We start from the raw sequence: 20,949 nt of genomic DNA, 5'->3' as shown, positions 1-20,949 counted from the left end.
TGATTTCTATTCCTATTTGGTTTCATGCCATGCCTTTCAGTTCATGGAAGATTATGTTGAGAGCCGCAAATGCACAGTAACTCATCAGCTAACATATCTTTTTATTCTTTTTAGTTAGGATGAGATTATGAGACCTGGATTCACAAATTCAGGCAACAAAGCCATCTTTGATATTCACCTTTTTCTTTATTAAGAGATGGTACTAACTGAAAGTCCTGCCTTCTCCCCCATGCTGCCACAAAACACTTCATATCCTCCTTTGGGGTAGCTCAGTTTATCTTTTAACAATAGGGAAAGACAGCAGCATGTCACATGGCATGGTGGCATATGCCCATTCTTTCTATGTGGCTGCAGTTGCTGTATATACTTGATGAAACAAATGCAAAGCAATTTTGTAAGCTTCTTAACTACCCCTCCCTCAAATATCAATTAAAAACAGAGCAAACATTATCAGACCAAGATTTCTTGATTTCAGAGTCGTTCCCAGGCTAAGCAGAAAGTAGATTTTATTTGTTCTCCTGGAAACATCAGAAAAATCCTGAACTAAAAGATAGGGGTAAGCCATGTCCTTGTGAGTAAAATCCATGGACACGATGATTCTATAAAAACTGCACAAATAGGAGCCTTCAGCTTTCAGTTTGGAAAGGGACAAGGCTTCTTAACATCACTGTTCCCTCACTGCACCAGATGCCAGTCCAAGCTACAACCAACACCTGCTTTTTTGCCCCCCATCCCAACAATGCCTGAGCAAAGGCAAGGCTATTTCCATCAATGGCCCTCCTTTTCCCTTTCCCATATCCCACCTATGCCAAAACGCCAGGCAGAGCTCAGCTCCCCAACCCCCAAATTCTGCCCAGGTGTCAGCCCCAACACTCCCCTCCTCCCCCCCCCGCCAAAAAACAAACAAACAGGGTAAAGGTACCAGCCCGGCTTCCCACCAGTACTACGTCCAGAGGTCTGCCCCAACCTATCCTCTGCCGCAAAACTTTGTCCATGTGTCTGCCCCCCATATACTATGTCCACCCGCCAGTCTGAGGCCAGGCCCATACAGTGTCCACATGCCAACTCCAGCCCAGCCTGGCCCATCCCAAGTGCAGGGGCCAGCCACTGCCCTCACCCACCCTCTTCCTTCCAATACCGTGCCCAGGTGACAGCCCCAGCCCCCCCCCACCGTGCCCAGGCTCCCCAGACCACTCACCCATATCGTACCCAGACGCCAGCCCCAGTCCCCCAGTGCCAGTGTTCAGGAGCCAGCCCCAGCCCTGCACCCCCGAACCATGCCCAGGTGCCAGCCCCAGCCTCAGCCCCCCCTGACCCATGCCCAGGCGCCAGCCCCAGCCTCAGCCCCACCCCCAGACCCGTGCCCAGGCGCCAGCCCCAGCCTCAGCCCCACCCCCAGACCCGTGCCCAGGCGCCAGCCCCAGCCTCAGCCCCACCCCCAGACCCGTGCCCAGGCGCCAGCCCCAGCCTCAGCCCCACCCCCAGACCCGTGCCCAGGCGCCAGCCCCAGCCTCAGCCCCACCCCCAGACCCGTGCCCAGGCGCCAGCCCCAGCCTCAGCCCCACCCCCAGACCCGTGCCCAGGCGCCAGCCCCAGCCTCAGCCCCACCCCCAGACCCGTGCCCAGGCGCCAGCCCCTGCCTCAGCCCCACCCCCAGACCCGTGCCCAGGCGCCAGCCCCAGCCTCAGCCCCACCCCCAGACCCGTGCCCAGGCGCCAGCCCCAGCCTCAGCCCCCCCCCCAGACCCGTGCCCAGGCGCCAGCCCCAACCTCAGCCCCCCCCCCAGACCCGTGCCCAGGCGCCAGCCCCAACCTCAGCCCCCCCCCCCAGACCCGTGCCCAGGCGCCAGCCCCAGCCCCCCCCCAGACCCGTGCCCAGGCGCCAGCCCCAGCCCCCCCCCCAGACCCGTGCCCAGGAGCCAGCCCCAGCCCCCCCCCAGACCCGTGCCCAGGAGCCAGCCCCAGCCCCCCCCCAGACCCGTGCCCAGGAGCCAGCCTCAGCCCCAGCCCCCCCCCAGACCCGTGCCCAGGCGCCAGCCCCAGCCCCCCCCCCAGACCCGTGCCCAGGCGCCAGCCCCAGCCCCCCCCCCAGACCCGTGCCCAGGCGCCAGCCCCAGCCCCCCCCCCAGACCCGTGCCCAGGCGCCAGCCCCAGCCCCCCCCCCAGACCCGTGCCCAGGCGCCAGCCCCAGCCCCCCCCCAGACCCGTGCCCAGGCGCCAGCCCCAGCCCCCCCCCCAGACCCGTGCCCAGGAGCCAGCCCCAGCCCCCCCCCCCCCCCCCAGACCCGTGCCCAGGAGCCAGCCCCAGCCCCCCCCCCCCCAGACCCGTGCCCAGGAGCCAGCCCCAGCCCCCCCCCAGACCCGTGCCCAGGCGCCAGCCCCAGCCTCAGCCCTCCCCCCAGACCCGTGCCCAGGCGCCAGCCCCAGGCCCCCCCAGGCCCGTGCCCAGCGTTGCCGCTCAGCAGAGTCAGAGCTTAGCGCCTCCACCCGCCAGTTACCTGTTAGCAGAGCGCCCTGCTGTTAAGCGCCAGGAGCCCCCTCAGGTTTCCTCCTCCCCCGCCCAGGCCGGGGCCCCACGCGCGGAGCCGCGGCGGGGCAGGAAGCGGCGGAGCCGGGCTCCCAGGGGCACAGACTTGCCCATGCACATTCCCAGCCTGAAACTTTCACACACACTTTCCAGCCCCACCCAGCCCCGGCAAACCCTCCGCGGCGAGGGGCACCGCTCGAGCGGCGGCGAGGGCACTTACCTCCCTTCCCCGCGGGGGCCGCCTCCTCAACCCCTCTGCCACCTCGGGCCCCTCTGCCGGGCCCTCGGTGCGTCCCGAGCTGGGCTCCTCCGCAGGCAGCCAGCGGGATGAGCTCATTGGAAGCAGGCGGCAACAACAACCGCCGCCTTACGCAGTCTCCCTACGGCCGCCTCCCTCCCCCGAACGGACAGACTCCTGCTGGGGGAGGGGAGAGAGCTCCTGAATAGCACCCAGCTTACGCCAAATACGCCCGATGCTCTGCCTTGCAGCCTCCCACCTCCGGTCCGGGGCTGGGCCCGTGAGATCCCTGAGCAGCCCCTCTGCGGGGCTGCGTCTGCAAACAGAGCCCTGCCCTCAGGGTCCAAAGTTACTACTGCTTGGAAAGAGGCAACCCATAAGGGAGCTATTGGGAGCGATGAGCAGCGCTAGTGGGACTCAGCCAGGCTGGTTTTGCTGTAGCGAGGGTCCCAGCTAGGGTTTGCCTTGCCCGTCCTCCTATCCTTAACATCAGCAATGCAAAACAGAAGCCAAATGCAAATTTAAAAGAATAAGGCTAGCCGATGGGGTCACCCGGGGAAAAAATCATTTGCACCCGGACTTGTGGGTTGCCCGCTGCTGTTAATCTGTGAGTTATCATGTTGTTGTTACCTTCTCTCAGTGTTCCATGTTATGAACTTGTGTATGATGCTTGTTGTAATTATACCTTCTTAACTTTCCTGCACTGCATGTTCTTGTTCAGGTGTGTGTTGTATGTTATATCTGTGTTCTAACTGGTGTGTGTGCCCTGGTGTTCACTGCTGTCATATGTCACACATTATCAGTGCTATAAAGTAATACACCATAGCCAGATAATTTGGATAGTGCAGATTACAAAAAAGGGAAGATTTTTAAAGTCTCAGTGAAATACAGTGCAAAAATTCTTCATTATTAGAGGATGAAACTTCAAAAACTGCTTTAAAATCAACCCAAATGTGATGGTATCTCCCTCCAATCACTGAGTCTTCACAGGCCTATGCTGTTTGTTTCTGTTTCAATTCAAATATATTTGTATCACCTTTCATAACGTCTTAATACTTTTTATTCTATAATCCTGTTTTCTCCCATTTTTATTTTTGTTTGTTTGAAAGCAAGTAGGAAGCTTTGCAGGGGTTCCCAAAGCTTTTGCTGGCCTGACCCCATTTTAATTAATTATTTCCTCCTGGGACCCTAGACACTAGGGAGGACACCATTTAGACGAACTACATGGCATCCGCTGTACAGTATGACCTCACATGCACTGTATGTGTGAGGTGACACCTCATGTAGGACACCATTTTCCCCTTCAAAATGGCATCTTCCACATAGCATGACCTCATATGTAAGGTGCACGTGATGTCAAGCTCTGTGGAGGATGCCATTTGGTAGAGGAAAATGGTGTCTTCCACAGAGTATGACCTCACAGGCACCACACAAGAGAAGTCATGCTGAGTGGAGCAAAATGGCATCCTCTGCACACTGAGGATCATCAAAACCTCATCTCCTGATACTTCAACACCATTTGGGGTCACAACCCACAGGTTGGAATTACTCTGTTACACTGAACATTGAAGAAGGTGGGTTTGACCTACCATGTAGCTATTATAGTTGGCAGAGGCAGTGATGACCTATGGCTAAGATTGCCCAACACTTTATTTTCACTGCACAGAATGGACAGTGGTCACGGAATGAAATGAGGTCATGTAGTTATTGAGGCTATTATCTGTACACCCCTTCCTTCATTTGTTGCAGAAGTTGGAAGGTGTGTAGCGAATAAGAGAGCTGAAGGAAGAGAAAAGATAAGCCAGAGAGTGGATTTGTAGAGAGTTAGCGGGGCTGGGAATGTGTGTGTGAGAGTTGAATGCCATGCTGGAGAACTGGATTCTATCATTGCCTCTGCTGCAAAGTTCCTGTGTGCTGCTGAGCAAGTTGCTCGAACTAGACATTCCACAAATGGCCACTATCTGTGTTCTCCTCATTTTCTGAATGCCCAACTTGAGACTCCTGGTCTGATTTGCAGAAGTACTGAGCCTTCACAACTGCAACTGAGGTCAAGGGGAGCACTATTCTGAACGTACTGATGTACGGATGTATCTAAGGACAGCCTAAAACAGTCTGAGCCCAGGGCGTGAATTGCTACAATCATTCTAGTAAGGTTTTAACTCTGAAACACAAGCTACATCTTTACTGCAAAAATAGGTGTGTTTTTACATTGAGATATCTAACTCGAGATAGCTATTTTGATGTAAAATCCTTGTGTAAACAAGGTATAGGTAGCTTTTACCTCAATGTAACAAGTAGAGGCCAACTCTGTACCCCCATCTGCGGGTTACTTTAAACAAGATAAACACTATAGTGCCTTATCAGCAGGTGATGGGGAGGGATAGTTCAGTGGGTTGAGTGTTGGCCTGCTAAACCCAGGGTTCTGAGTTCAATCCTTGAGGGGGCCATTTAGGGATCTAGAGCAAAAATTGGGGATTGGTCTTGCTTTGAGCAGGGGGTTGGACTAGATGACCTCCTGAGGTCCCTTCTAACCCTGATATTCTATGATTTATCTGCACTAGGATTTACATCAGGATAGCTATTTCGAGCTAGATCTTGATGTAAAACATCTTTTTTGTACAGTGAAAACATAATGTTAGTGATGGCAATTTAAATGTCATCATTAGCTATTTCATAGTTGATAATTTTAGCAGAAACATCCATCTAATGTTCTAATCCCACAATCCCAAACTGCCTCCCACACCTCTGCAGGTACCACAAACCCCAACTATTCCCTGCCTAGATACCAATTTCACCCCATGCAATTTCTACTATTATGCTATTATTCATTATCAATAAAAATTTTTGCAGGACCTTGAAAATGTGGAAACAGAGGAAAATAAACTGAATTTAATATAAAAAATAGGGGATTCCTGTGCAGACTGAGTTATTAATTTTCATCTTTAATTAATTAAAAACATACTTTTTTAATCTTAATGAAGCTGCTGAATAACCATTAGAGTGCCAAAACATCCAGTTTGCCACGGTGTACACATAGCCTTTCCACTATGCCAGTAAAAGGTTTAGGATAGAGCCCATGGATGTGTTGATAAACATGTCATAGGATTATTTACAAAAGTTACACCCCACCAGAATATTTAAACATGAATGCCATATGTGGTAATAGAAAAACAAAACAAAATAGAAACAAGGAGTGTTAGTGTCCTAACCATGATGCAGTTAAATTTTATCTGCTGCTTGTGTTTTCATTTTGACTTTCTCTAACAGCTTAGTAGCTGAAAAATTATCCCAAAATAAGGACAGGTTGTTGTGCACAACTCACCATATGGCTGGATACAGTACATCAGCTTCTCTTCCTTCCTGTAGAGAATCATTGTTGATCACATTCCATTCCCTCCATTTTGCTTGTGTGATTGGGCCTATCTCTGGAAAAAAGGAGATTTTCTGTCCCTCAAAGGAGATGTCTTTCTTGGATCTGGCAGCCTTTACAATTCTTTGTGTCTGAAATCTGAAACAAGAAACCACGAGACTTACAAGTCCAGTGTTCTGTGATGTGTTCCTGGTCAGGATCCTGAAGTATTGCTGAATAATGTGATAGTCCTCTCTATCTAAGTCAAGGAGCTTTGGGATACTATTAAGAATAAAGTCAATTGGATTTAGGTCCTGCTGTTCCACAGGGAAGCTCAAGACCAGATATTTTTAGCTGTAGCTTGATTGTGAAGGTTCTCTACTTGTCTTTCAGTACAGTAATACGTTTGATCACAAAAAAAAAAAAATCTTTCCTCTCATCAGTAGCTTCCTCATGGGAGGAGTTGTGTCCAAAGCTGTTTTTCCACTTGCACTATTTCCCCGTCTGCCCCTTCAACTCAGTTGTTCAGATAATTTGTCTGAGCCAATGGATTTTCCAGCTTTGTTCCACAGAGGTTATGGCTCCCCTTATATCCTCAAATTTATTATGCAAGCTCTCAAGGTTTTTAAAGAGCTGTTCTGATCACCAAGAGCCTCATCCTGAGATGATAAATACTGCAGCAGACTGACTAGCAACATGGGGGCCCAGGGAGCTAAGAAATCGGATTTCTTTGCTCTGTCTTTGTCCATTTTCACTAAATTTTTGCTTCTGATTTTGGGCTCACATCTTTAGCTGCTGTTTCAGTTCTATTTCTTTTGGTTTTGTTGGGCTATTTTTTAGATGCAGCTGCTTTATTCTGCCTAGTTCCACCCCATCTATGTACTTTTTGTTAGAAGATTGTTGACTTACTGAAAATTTCTTAATAAAATATATTTTTATTGACTTTACAAGAGAAAAACACAAAAATGAAAATAAAACATAAAATAAAGTTACAAATAATATCTTTGTTAAACTACTTTGTGATCGGTAAATACTATGACTCCAATCCTGAAAGCTCTTCTGCATGACCAGATCCCTGTGCAGAGTCTCAGTGACTTCAGTAGTAACACCAGTCACACATATCAAGTGAGTCATATGCATGAGGATTTGCAGAATTGCAATTCATCTCCTGCAACACTTTCTCTATACGGAATACACGCAAATAATTATGTATATGAGTAAGTGTTTGCAGGAACAGGCAGCAAATTTTAAGCTCCTGGAGGCAGAATTTATCTTTTTTGGCTTTAGCATACCATGCAAACCTATGGCACTGTATAAATAATAAAAATAATAAACATTAACTAAAAAACTCTAAATGTCACTCTGTTTGATAATTTTTTCCAATTAATAATGTGCTCCCTACAGTTTCTTTCATCCTCTCTTTTCCAGTTCTGATACCTCTGTTGCTTCTCCTCTCCCAACCCTTGCTCCTGTTATGTCTACTCTTTCCCAACCCCCTCCAGTTCTCTGTTCTGTTTGCTCTGTGTACAGGTTGGCAGCAAAGTGAAATTTACCAGAAACTTGACCTCTGTGCAAGGCCTGGCCTGGCAGACAGCACTTCAGAGAACAGGGTGCTAGTAAATTTTGCTTTACTGCCAGTCTGCCAGCACTTCATTTCTGCAAGGCATACAGAGGAAAGATAACAAATAAAACCCTGTCATTACACCACAGGAATTGTTGCCCTTAGGGGATAAAACTGTATTTTGTGGGTGTGTATGCCTGCCTACACCCAAGTTCTTACATTTTTCTATTTAAAAACTCATCTTGAGCTAGGGTCAACATCAATGATCACACACTGGAACAGTCAGTGCTTGGAAATAAACTAAGAAAACTGAAAACCTCATAAAATGCTCCAGAACAAAAGCTGACAATGAATATGGCGCTTAAAGCAAAGTCAAGTCAGAAATACTGTACTGCAAGATGAGACTTAAGTGGCCCATCATATTCTCTTTTTCCTTTTTTGAGTTAATTGCACATTAATGTTAATTCTTTATTTAACTTTTGTACATTTTTTGTAGGCTGGGTTGGGGGTGGGGTAGGCAGTGGTGTTTTTTGTTGTTGTTGCTCTTATGAACCAGAAAAGAAGCAATGGGTACTAAACTTCTCTGAAAAAAAAAAAAAAGAAATTAAGTGTCACTATTCAGTTCATGCAAGTGTTACAATCCATGAACACATACAGCCAGAGATATTCTGGTCAGAAACAGCCAAATACACACATAAAGCGTGAGAAACAGAACCCACGATCTTAAGTTCCAGATATTATAGGGATCTACCGCAGCAGGCTAGAGTAAATCCTCTAATTTACCTGGTCACACAGGGAACATATAATGAACTGGCTAGAGTGTATATGTACTCCACTACCCACTATTGGATGGAGTAAGAGTTGCTGGACAGTGTGTCACATGTCCTACATACTGCTGACACTTTAGTTAAAGTAGCAGGACCTGTACTTCCAGAGCAAGTGGGATGTGGGTTCTATTCCAGGGTGAAGCTCCAAGAGGCCATGGTTTGCAGCATAGTGACCACAACCCTAAATTCCTAGGTGACCATCAATATATTACACTGTAAACACTTTAACAAATTTCTCACCTTCCATCCAGTAGAGGGAGTGCAAAAAAGCTAGTTGATTACAGAAGTTCTTGCTCACTTTCTGCAGTGGGACTAAATAACATCCGAGTAGGGGGACTGGTTTGTGGTGGCAATTTACATAAGTTAGTCTGTTACGGAAAAAGACAAAAATAATGAATTTATTGTAAAAAATACTAATTCATAGATACCATTATTTTAATTAAAATCTCTTTTTATTGGAAAATTAAATTGTTAAGATATACTTGATTGCATGTAACTCATGGCAGCTGCCTGTTAATGAACGCACCACCAGTAGCCTCCTGCTTGGAATACATGAGCCCCTGTGACAAATCATGGGGTCTGTGAGATTTCCTACTTACTCTTAGTTTTTCCACGCAGCTCAGGTTTTAACTTGGCAGCCCTCATCTGCCTCATCAAATGGATCACCTGACACTGTTATATCTGCTTGCCTAGATGCAAGAGTCTTTAAGCGGTAAAAATCATTAATAAATATTTTAAAATGTGAAAATCATTGAATCCATGAGTCCTAAGGACAAAGCTACATCCTTTCTGTATTCAGTCAGTAAGGGCTGATCTGGGTGCTCAGATTCCTAAAGGACTAAGTGGGCTAAATTTTGCTGTAGGTGATTATCTGAGGACAGGATTTGGCTCACTGATTTTAAAGTCCTTTTATCTCCAGTGATTGCATGGCTTTCCCTATTCCTGCTAGAGTAGTTAATCTATTGCCTTTTGCCACTCTAGAGATTCCATCGCTTTGGAAGGGCTACTAGAAGAAAAAGCAATATAACAACACAATTAGTGGCAGCAAAGTTATTACAAAATAAGGCTATAACAACAAGATATCAAGAACATGATCAAGCCAATCGACTGGAGTCATCCAGATTCTATGCTTTGCTAAAAGAAAAGGAGTACTTGTGGCACCTTAGAGACTAACAAATTTATTTGAGCATAAGCTTTCGTGAGCTACAGCTCACTTCATCGGATGCATTCAGTGGAAAATACAGTGGGGAGATTTATATACATAGAGAACATGAAACAATGGGTGTTACCATACACACTGTAACCAGAGTGATCACTTAAGGTGGGCTATTTCCAGCAGGACACGGGCGGGCGGGGGGGAGACCTTTTGTAGTGATAATCAAGCTGGGCCATTTCCAGCAGTTGACAAGAACGTCTGAGGAACAGTTGGGTGGAGGGGAATAAACATGAGGAAATAGTTTTACATTGTGTAATGACCCATCCACTCCCAGTCTTTATTCAAGCCTAAGTTAATTGTATCCAGTTTGCAAATTAATTCCAATTCAGCAGTCTCTCGCTGGAGTCTGTTTTTGAAGTTTTTTTGTTGAAGAATAGTCACTTTTAGGTCAGAAATCGAGTGACCAGAGAGATTGAAGTGTTCTCCGACTGGTTTTTGAATGTTATAATTCTTGACGTCTGATTTGTGTCCATTTATTCTTTTACGTAGAGACTGTCCAGTTTGACCAATGTACATGGCAGGGGGGCATTGCTGGCACATGATGGCATATATCACATTGGTAGATGTGCAGGTGAACGAGCCTCTGATAGTGTGGCTGATGTGATTAGGCCCTATGATGGTGTCCCCTGAATAGTTATGTGGACACAGTTGGCAATGGGCTTTGTTGCAAGGTTCCTGGGTTAGTGGTTCTGTTGTGTGGTATGTGGTTGCTGGTGAGTATTTGCTTCAGGTTGGGGGGCTGTCTTTAAGCAAGGACTGGCCTGTCTCCCAAGATCTGTGAGAGTGATGGGTCATCCTTCAGGATAAGTTGTAGATCTTTGATGATGCGCTGCAGAGGTTTTAGTTGGGGGCTGAAGGTGATGGCTAGTGGCGTTCTGTTACTTTCTTTGTTGGGCCTGTCCTGTAGTAGGTGACTTCTGGGTACTCTTCTGGCTCTGTCAGTCTGTTTCTTCACTTCAGCAGGTGGGTATTGCAGTTGTAAGAACGCTTGATAGAGATCTTATAGGTGTTTGTCTCTGTCTGAGGGGTTGGAGCAAATGCGGTTGTATCGTAGAGCTTGGCTGTAGACAATGGATCGTGTGGTGTGGTCTGGATGAAAGCTGGAGGCATGTAGGTAGGAATAGCGGTCAGTAGGTTTGATATAGGGTGGTGTTTATGTGACCATCGCTTATTAGCACCATAGTGTCCAGGAAGTGGATCTCTTGTGTGGACTGGTCCAGGCTGAGGTTGATGGTGGGATGGAAATTGTTGAAATCATGGTGGAATTCCTCAAGGGCTTCTTTTCCATGGGTCCAGATGATGAAGATGTCATCAACGTAGCGCAAGTAGAGTAGGGGCATTAGGGGACGAGAGCTGACATGGCTGCTACTCTGAAACTTGTCATTATGCTTTGCTAGGCTCCCTTCCTCTCCTTTCCGTTCCGTATCCTCTTCTCAGTATCAAAAAACTGATTATATCTAGAATCTTGATCAGGAGACAGAAATTATTAGATGAACTTTGCCCTATATTTTATCTTGGCAGTCTCTCACTTATGAATCTGATTTCACAAGGAATGATTGATATCTAAGGAGGAAATAAGAGATGTATAAGATCTAGTGACTTGCAGAATTTCATTGCTTATGGATGGTACATACACGGCAAAAGCAGTGCATTTACTTAGCATTGGCCCCAGTTCAGCAATATTCTGAAGCATGTGCTTAAATGCTTTGCTGAATAGAGATAGACTTAAAATGTGCTTAATCTTAAGAAGGTGCTTAAGTGCTTTGTAAAAGTGAGGCCTTAGTGAAGAGTGTCAGTAGTACTAGCTCAAAGTTTCTGCTTTGGGACATACCAAACACACATATCTAAGAGATGAGCAGATTACAGAAGAACATCCATGGTACAGAGTTTAGAAGAAAGTCATGCTCCAAACAGGAGGAATTTCTTGAACCCAAAGTTTATCACAAACTTACTGTATGTGACATTTTTATAAGTACTCAAAGAATAGTGAAGACTGATGGATAAACATCAGAGTAATGGAAAGGCAAATGTTTTCAATTTGAAGAAGCAACAGTTATATGTCTGGAAATCAATTAATAAGTGGAAAACTCTGCTTCCAATTTATTTTCAGTAGTGCCAAATGATTTTGATTAGTAGAAAATTAAGCCCTATCCTGAGGAAATTCCCCAGATGTAAAAAAATCTTTGAGTCTCCTTGAAAAATTAGAAGCACTGGAAACATTTAACTGAAAAAATAATCGGTAAAACTGTTAACAAGGACAACCATGCTTATGAACAATGATGTTTTATAATTCCTACAATTTCATTTTTGCCTTTCAGGAATTAGCCACATCTGTGGCATGGGTCCAACATACAGATGGGCAGGGTAGATGTGTTCATTTAGATTTCTAAGAGTCTCTAGAGAAAGAAGGTCTCAAAAAGGGCCCTTTGGACTTTCTCAGATGTAACAAACGATAATCCATTCTTATGGTTATGTTAATTTAGTCCTATCAGGGTGTAGTTGAGAAGTTCATTGCTACCATGATCCTTCCTCCCTGCCAGTGATTGTGTCCATCAGAAAGCCATACTGGAAATAAATGAGGGTTGGGGAGTATTCTTTCAAAGATTTGTTACAAATACTTTGTGTTTTTTTTATATTTGTTTTTGATTTTAGGGACAAATGAAGGATCCCAGATCGTAAGCTGCACGGGAAAGAGAAAGTTCAGTGCCCTTTTGGTGGTGGCTGGAGGCATGATGTCTATGTAGGGCAGAAGAAATCCTTCAAGTGAGCTGGGGAAAGCGCACACAGCAATGATCCCTGCTGCTCCTTCTGAAAAGGTGTAGCATTCTCTCCTCCCAGTACAGTTTGACACAACTGGTCACAGTGGAAGGAAAGTCATAGGCATGCCCCCAGCGCACTCACACACAGTCCTCTATACTATGTTTAACAGCAATAGACACCACCAGGATCTAAGCCCTTAAACACAGTCTGTGACACACAAAACTCAGTCGACAGGACCAAAAACCATGTTCTTAAAGATGGATGGGGGAAGTTCCTGGGTAAGGTTTGGGGGTGGAATTTTTTCTTGAGTTTTCCTTTTCTGTTGTCTGCTGGCTGAGATTAGTTGTTACTGTCACAAACCAAGACATAGGCAGTCTTGCCTACTAGTCAGAGCTGGAGTCAGCGTCCAGGAACAGCGCCAAATGTCAGAGTCAGGAACCGGGAATCAGGGCTGGAGTGGAGTGGAATGGACTGGACTAGGCTGGGCTAGGCGGGAACAAGGCTGGCAACAAGGCAGGATCAGGGCTGGGGAAGACAGACACAGAAGAGATCACAGCTGCAGGCATGGGCATTAAGCAGCCAGAGATTGGTTGTTGCTGTTGGGCTTAAAAGTGGACTTGCTGACTTCAGCAGCCAATAAGACAGCCCTGCTGTGGCTCAGCTGTGCTCATAGGCTGCCTAGACAGAGCCGCTCGGGGGCAAGTGGGGCAATTTGCCCCAGGCCCCAGGGCAATATACTATACTATACAAAAGTATTGCAACTTTTTTTTGTGGAAGGGGCCCGCGAAATTGCTTTGCCCCAGGTCCCCTGAATCCTCTGGGTGGCACTGTGCCTAGAGACTAGGTAGGTGCAGCTGCAAGCCATCATTCTTGACAGATACTTCTATTTGATTATTCTATGCTACTCTCTTGGAGAATTAGTTTGATTTGTGTACCAGTATTAATGGTGTAGGGTGGTTACTGTAAGTCTAGTTATTGCCAGGTTGCTTGCACCTTCTGTTTCAGTGCTTTTTTTAGTACCAAATTTAAATACATAAATAGAAAGACAAGATAAATGCAGCCAGGAAATGTGAAAGGAAAAGTGCCATATAGTCTTGCTCAGTCTTTCTTTCCTTCTGTGGCTTTTTTAAATAAATGTGCCATCAAATCTGGAGAAAATATGTTGCTGAATGTAAGAAGTGACACCACATCTATTGTATCCAAAAATCATCTAATCTAAGTTAGCTTCAGAATCTTCTTAATGGTATTTAAGATGACTTTCCATCATTGCAAAGATTCCATTAATTACATCAAACTCCCACACAATTTTTAATCCTATGTTAGTGTTTCTGTTTGATTAAGAAGTTTATCAAGAGCACCATTAATTTCTTTAATCATCAGTCCACATGCGTATCTGCAATAAGGTCCCATATACGATTATAAATAGCTACTTGCAATATTTAGTCCGTTGCTCCACTGAGATGTATCTAGAAATTTATTAGTCTTGAAGGAAAGACTGATCTTCTTAGCTGCTAATACAGACCTTGGACGCCATTGTTTCTGATATATAGAGAGAGATCATCATCATCTTACTAATTCTACTAGCTTCCTCAGTGAAGCTCTTAGGCTATGTCTACAATGGCAATTGAATGACAAAACTTTTGTCTTTCAGAGGAGTTAAACCTTCCCTCCACCCCCCAGAAGACAAAAGTTTTGCCGCGACAAGTGCTGGTATGAACAGTGCATTGTTGGCAGGAGCACTCTCCTGCCAACAATGCAAACACCACTCATTGGGGGGAGGAAGTTTTTTGTTGGCAGGAGAGCCGACAAACAGTGCTACACTGCCCAATTTTTAGCGGCATGGCTGTAACGACACAGCCGTGTTGCTAAAAGCTGTGTAGTGTAGACAAGCCAATTTTGACCTACTAACTTTAGAAAATATAAATTCCAGTTTTCCAACAAGTCTTCTAAATCCCTTAACCAGAGGGCATCTTCGGTCCTGTAGAGCTGCTGATGTCAGATCCATGTAGTTTCTGAAGTTAACAAAGGCCTCCCTTCAACACAACCATCTTGAAGCCCGACCTCCTGAATGCAGCCAGACTGAAAATGCGTCATACAAATACATAGAATCATAGGACTGGAAGGGACATGAAGAGGACTAAGTATTATCTAGACTATTCCTGACAGGTGTTTGTCTAACCTGCTTTTAAAAATCTTCAATGATGGAGATTCTAAGGCACTTTATTGCAGTGCTTAATTACCCTGACAGGAAGTTTTTCCTAACTGTTCAACCTAAACCTCCCTTGCTGCAATTTAAGCCGATTGCTTCTTGTCCTATCCTCAGAAGTTAAGGAGAACAATTTTTCTCCCTCCCCCTTGTAACAACCTTTTATGTACTTGAAAACTGTCATCATGTCCCCTCTCAGTCTTCTCTTCTCCGGACTAAACAAACCCATTTTTTTCAATCTTCCCTCATAGGTCATGTTTTCTAGACCTTTAATCATTTTTATTTCTCTTCTCCAGACTTTCTCCAATTTGTCCACATCTTTCCTAAAATGTGGCTCCCAGAACTGGACACAATACTCCAGCTGAGGCCTAATCAGCGTGGAGTAGAGCGAAAGAATTACTACTTGTGTCTTGCTTACAAAACTCCTGCTAATACATCCCAGAATGATGTTTGCTTTTTTTGCAACAGTGTTACACTGTTGACTCATATTGTGTGATCCTTGTGATCCACTATGACCCTGAGATCCCTTTCCACAGTATTCCTTCCTAGGCAGTCATTTCCCATTTTGTAAGTGTACAACTGATTGTTCCCTTCTAGGTGGAGTACTTTGCATTTGTCCTTATTGAATTTAATCCTATTTATTTCAGACCATTTCTCCAGTTTGTCCAGATCATTTTGAATTTTAATGCTATCCTCCAAAGCACTTGCACTTTTGTATCTTGATGTTACAAAAAAGAACTTCTGAAACAACAGTTAGAAATAAATTAATGGCAGAGGAGAAACTGGACCAAATTCAGACTTGGTGTAAATGGGTGCAGTCAATGAAGTTGTGTCTGTTTACATCAGTGTTGACTTTGAACTGCTATATCCAACCTTCAATAGATCTACATGCACCAGTCTATGTTAACTCTGATAGTGACTAGAGCAGATTATGAAGAAGTGCTGCTGAGAAATCATTTTGCCTTTTAAAATGTACATATTTATTATAGGCACGAAGTGTGTGAAGTAATATCTTTTATTGGACCAACTTATGTTGGGGAGAGAGACCCATAGAAGAGCTCTGTGCAAGCTCAATAGCTTGTCTCTCTCACTAACAGAAGTTGGTCCAATAAAAGACATTACCTCATCCTTGTTTCTAATATCCTGGAACCAACACTGATACCACAACACTGCACACAAACATTTTATTTTGCGTTTTCATAAATCTCCTAAAATCTCACTGCCTGCATCTCCCTCCAAAATACCTGTATTATATTCAAATAGTTTGATGTTGAGATTGTTCTGTTAGAAATGTATAATACAATGGGATCTGCAAAATAGCATGATTCTGAAATCTACTCCTCTGAATTCAGTGCCAGTGTAGTATGTTTGCCACTAATTTATTTGGATCATATTTCATTTGTAATTAACTTGTTCAAATATGAAGATTGTATGTGTGGGTAGATACTAGGAATGGTAAGAAGAAATGTGATTTCCCCCTTCCCCTCCCCCCCCCATAAATGATGTGGTATATAGGTTTATATTTCATTTTTTGGGTCAAGTCCTCTGTGGTTTGTGTAAACCCTAGCATGATACTGAAAGAACTACATCTTTCCTTTTAATGCTTGCTCTTTAAAATTGTTGCAATAAAATTTGTGTGTGGATTAAAAAGAATGGCTCAGTGATAGGAGGATACTATAATGTCATCACTGGACAGCTCAACTGGTGGAAGCTGTATAAATTGTAGGCGAACAGCAACATCTTGTGGCATAAAAAAGGCAGGTATAATTAACAGCTAATGTTAATCTTCTCTGAAGTGCAGTTATAGCCATGTGGGTTCCAGCACTTTAAAGAGACAATGTGGGTGAGATAATATATTTCGTTGATCCAGTGAAAGATATTACCTCACCCACCTTGTCTCTCTAATCTTTTATCAAAAGATTCTTTAGACATGACTGAATCAATAACATGTCCTTTGAATAATGTCCACTTAACTCTCAGTAAATAAGAAAAACAAGTTTAAAATTAGCCTCTGCTAGAGTCTGAAGTGCTCCCAAAAACTTCAGAATCTTAGCCTCTCCTCTTTTCTTAGTCTCCTTTCCCCTTCCCTCCATTCCCCTCAATCCACTTTATTAATGTAGCACCTTAGGGCCCTAGTCACAGACCAGGTCCTTGTTGTAGTAGGCACTGTACAAACGCAGAATAAAAAGACTGTCCTTCCATTTTCCAATCTCTTGTTAACAAAGGCTTCTGGAGCACTAGACTGAACCTTCCAAAAGTAATTTTCCATGACAAACACAATAAGATATAGAAAGTGCCCTAATATTTGAAGGTGAAATAAATTGTTTAATTAATCATTTATGCTCCAGTGAAGAGTAAATTGTATTGTTGTATAATCAGAATATATATTTTCCATATCCCCAAACTAATAATGAACACCAGAGTATTTGTTAAATACTGAATATGAAGACCTAGACCTCTCAAGATCATGTAAGATCTTGAGATCAGTGAGATATGGAGTCAGTTAACAGTGTGTATCCAGTACCATCAATAATAAACAGGGCTGTCAGAGAGCTGAATCCATCAATCTCAGCATGTGTCCACTGCATAAGAGGAAACCAGCCACTGAGTAAAAGGAAGACTATAATTTCTTTGTCTCAGTAGTTGCAGAAGACTGTGAAAATGGATACCAAGTACCTGCCTAGTATAATAAAGTCTTCTGTAGAAAACTGACTTGGCGGCTCCCTCTCTATCCAGAAAGCTTGATGCCCTGGAAAGCTAGAAAACCAGAGGCAAGACTGATAGATCATTGGCAGTATGTGAAAGATCCCACCGTACACACCCTACACCAGAAAAACTATGTATCATGGCAATACAAAAATGACCACTGGGAAGTCTGCTAGACCAGCACTCATCCTGTAAATACCAAAGAGGACAGGAGAGGGTAGTCTATGAGCTGCAGAAAGGGAAAATAAGGAACAGCAGCACCCCAAGGAGTGTCAACCAGGGAGGACAGACATTTTTGCAAGAATGCATTATTGGGCTCTCAAAGCATATTTACCTGCTTGACTGTGAACTTTTTATGGGGGTTATGTAACAAGAGACACAATTACAATATAAATTACACAGAAAAAACTGGAATTAGAACCCTGATTGAGATCCCAAACCAGACCTCTGCCACTTCAACTAAAGGAGAGCTTAGTTGGGAGTTATAACAGGTGCCTTATCTTATACGTATGTGGACCAGTCACTAGAAGATGATGTAACACACACTTTACAGTGTATCTTGATCTGTATATATATTTTTAATATTGGGGGAAGGTTCATATGCTGGGAATGGCTTTGTACTTTGGTGTTCATTTTTTCAAGGTTGGAAGCATGAGCTTGACAGACTCAAGGGGATACGTTCTTATGTAAAGCTGTTTATATTTTTTTATTAATAGTTTCATGACTTAGATTTTTTTTCTCATTCCATCTGTGGGAGAATGTCAAATTGTTGTCTATTCTTCTATAAGTCTTCAATGAATCCATACACTTAAATTACAATATTACATATGAATCAAAGACTTATTCCAATATTACTAAAAGCATAGTTTTATGGTTGCTGCCATACTCCATCATATCTCCATCATGAACTGACTAAACTATGAATTCCCTGAGCTTAGAGACAGAGCCATTGCCTTGTAAAGGGTAAAATTCATACTTGTGCATAAGGCCAGCACAAGGCCTATGCATCACTTAAAATCTTCAAACAGGACTAATGAGGGAATTAAGCAGACCCTCTGAACAGAGGTAAATTTCACCTTCAGTAACCAACTCAGTATTTACTGAATTCCCTTGGTGGTTTTTTCCATGGAATTCATTGGTACTTGGCTTGAGGTCTTACCCATTTGTGTAAAGTGTTTTGAGGTTTATAGATGACAAACCACTATAAGAATTAAACTATAATATATTGCTGTTATTCCATCTGTCAAGATGATGAAAGAAAATCAGGCAGGGGGAAATATATTTGTCATGAAAAGTTAAAAATGAAAAGGACATTGACAAGAATATTTCATTTTTGTTCACTCTGCATTGTTTATAGCAATGGTCACCAACCAGCTGATCGCAATCAACTGGTCAATCCTAAAGAATCTCCCAGTCAATTGTGATCTCCGGTGGTGCAGCTGGGCTCCCTGACTGCCCCAGCCCCACACCGCTCCTGGAAGTGGCAAACGCAGTCCTGTTGGGGGGGAGGCAGGGGTCTCCCTCCGCGCACTGCTCCTGCCTGCAAGCACCGCCCCTGAAGCTCCCATTGGCCAGGAACAGGGAGAAGAGCTGAACAATCCTGGAAGTTCAAAAAAATATGCAAATTTCTCTGTCATTTTCATACATTGTCAATAAGTTGTTTAGTTATTATTTTAAGTAATATAAATAAATAATAAAGTCCTTATGCCCTTAATTCTGTTGGCATATGGTTCTCCTTGTGTCCCTTTGCTTCCCTTATCAATTTTCTACAGTTCCTAGCTTCTGATTTATATTAATTGTGAAAAAAGTTCAACCAGCTCTACTGCAATTAGTGATTTAGCAGAAGTGAGTCGAGACTGGGACACTTGTGCCCATCCTTTGACTGAAACGTCTATCCCATCTCACCCCCTCTTTGGACAGTGGAGGCTAGGTTGTGGGCGGTGGGAGGGGTCATTACTGGGACTGAATCTCTACTGCATTACAGCCCCTTCGTACTTCTCAGGGTGCACACAGTGACCATAATCTGGCCACAAATGCCCATCAGGTAATTCCCCTTCTGAAGGGGAATTCCTTGCAATGTATAATTGCATGCAGCTAGCTTCTTTGCTTGTGGTCCCCTCCTCCTCCAATATAGAGAGCAAGGGGAGGAAGGGGTATGTTGGGAGCAGGGAGAGACTGTAGCAGTGCAGAGCTCCACTATATCACTCCTCTACCGGCATAGGATCCATTAAAGACCCTAAATCAGTGGTGCAACTTAGAACAACCTAGCAGCAACTCAGTTGCATTGGGGCTAGCCAGCGCTCAGAATCAGGGAGACTTACCAACTCTTTGGTACCCTCCACTCCCTCTCTCCTGCACAGACCATTGCTTTGGCTCCCACTGATTGTTCCCCAAAACAGCCGTTAACTCCACTTATAAACAAATCAAAGTTTATTTATGGAAATTAGAAAGAGGGAGAACATAAAAAGCAGATAAAAAGTAAACAGCAGAGACTATGTCTACGCTAGACAATAGGTAACGGGAGTCAAGATAAATCTTGAAGAGACAATTTTTTGACTGAGCAGAATTACAAATTTTACATCACAGTAGTGGAGGTATGACTGTGACTGCTTCCATGGCTACACTAGCGAGTTTACAGCAGTGCAGCTTCACCCGCCACTTTGTAGCAGTGCTAGAGCAGACACGCTAAGGGGATGGGAGAGAGTTCTCCGGGAGCTGTGTTTGCAGGAGAAGCTCTCCCACCGACATAGCGTTAGCCACACTGGCTCTTAGGTCAGTGTAACTTACGTTGCTTGTGGGTTGGGTGGCTTACTCAGATTCCTAAGCGACATAAATTATATCGACCTAAGCTGTAGTGTAGCCCTCGCCTCAGTCATTTCATACATTCTCTTCACCACTACTCTAATCCCAAAATATAGTTTTGGGTCTTATTCTCCTCTTGAATTTAAAACCATTTAAATCAGGATTAACTCTACCAAAGCCTGTTGATTATACTTATAAAAATAGAAAAAAATAGAAGAAGCACTGGCTCCTTTATTTTTGCAAGTGGAAGTCCATCATCAGCACCTTTTGGACGTGACATTAGCTTCTGGGAGGGGAAGAGAGATTAAAAACATAGGAATTTATGCCACTTCAGCAATGAAGGAGAGCTGCAGTGATGGATTAATTGGTTACTGGGAAAGTCCCTCCAGACAGAGGGATTTCCGGGGTAGCTCAAAGCCAGCATAGTAACTTTATGCCCCCCAGTTCCCGGCTCCTGGTACAGGAGGCATTCCCAGAGGAAAGTAAGAAGACCAAGGTACCTCTAGGTGATCCTTACATTCTGGAAAGGATCCTTGGGACCTCTGATAACTGGGTGTAATTTAGCACAGTCCTAAGGCTCTAAATTGTGCCAGAACTGAACAGGGGAGTGCAGGGACCAGGAAGCGGCACCAGAAAGAGGAAATCTGTAAAATCTGTCCTTGGGGGAATTCTGTGCCAAAAACTTAAAATTCAGTGCCCAAAATTTAAAAATTCTGCACACAATATTTTAAAATTCTGCAAAATTCTGCATATTTTAT

At 44.2% G+C, this 20,949-nt stretch overlaps 1 protein-coding gene and 1 long non-coding RNA gene across 9 annotated transcripts in view; one reads left to right on the top strand and one right to left on the bottom strand.

Annotated features, from left to right (window-relative positions):
- TANC1 (tetratricopeptide repeat, ankyrin repeat and coiled-coil containing 1) overlaps positions 1 to 6,335 on the bottom strand; it is a 216,265-nt gene extending 209,930 nt beyond the window's left edge. For 4 of the 8 annotated variants that reach the window (XM_073305541.1, XM_073305549.1, XM_073305547.1 and 1 more), the window contains exon 1: positions 2,747 to 2,836. Coding sequence is in view for 1 of the 8 variants with exons in the window: in XM_073305550.2 (XP_073161651.1) it covers positions 2,747 to 2,863 (117 nt within the window). In the remaining 7 variants the exon portion in view is untranslated. Of the gene's footprint in view, positions 1 to 2,497; positions 2,664 to 2,746; positions 2,944 to 2,985; positions 3,095 to 6,086 lie in introns of those variants that run through there. The other 4 variants (XM_073305546.2, XM_073305545.2, XM_073305550.2 and 1 more) reach the window with 4 other exon arrangements.
- Positions 2,959 to 19,061, top strand: LOC140895564 (uncharacterized). The gene is made up of 3 exons (XR_012154265.2): positions 2,959 to 3,371; positions 12,370 to 12,533; positions 18,747 to 19,061. It is a non-coding gene; the product is annotated as an uncharacterized LOC140895564 (long non-coding RNA).
- Positions 19,062 to 20,949: the final 1,888 nt, after the last annotated feature.

The sequence above is a fragment of the Lepidochelys kempii genome, chromosome 11, assembly GCF_965140285.1.
Source record: "Lepidochelys kempii isolate rLepKem1 chromosome 11, rLepKem1.hap1, whole genome shotgun sequence".
Classification (NCBI taxonomy): domain Eukaryota; kingdom Metazoa; phylum Chordata; order Testudines; family Cheloniidae; genus Lepidochelys; species Lepidochelys kempii.
Note: the sequence above shows the minus strand (reverse complement) of the source record. Positions and strands in the feature narration are given on the sequence as shown.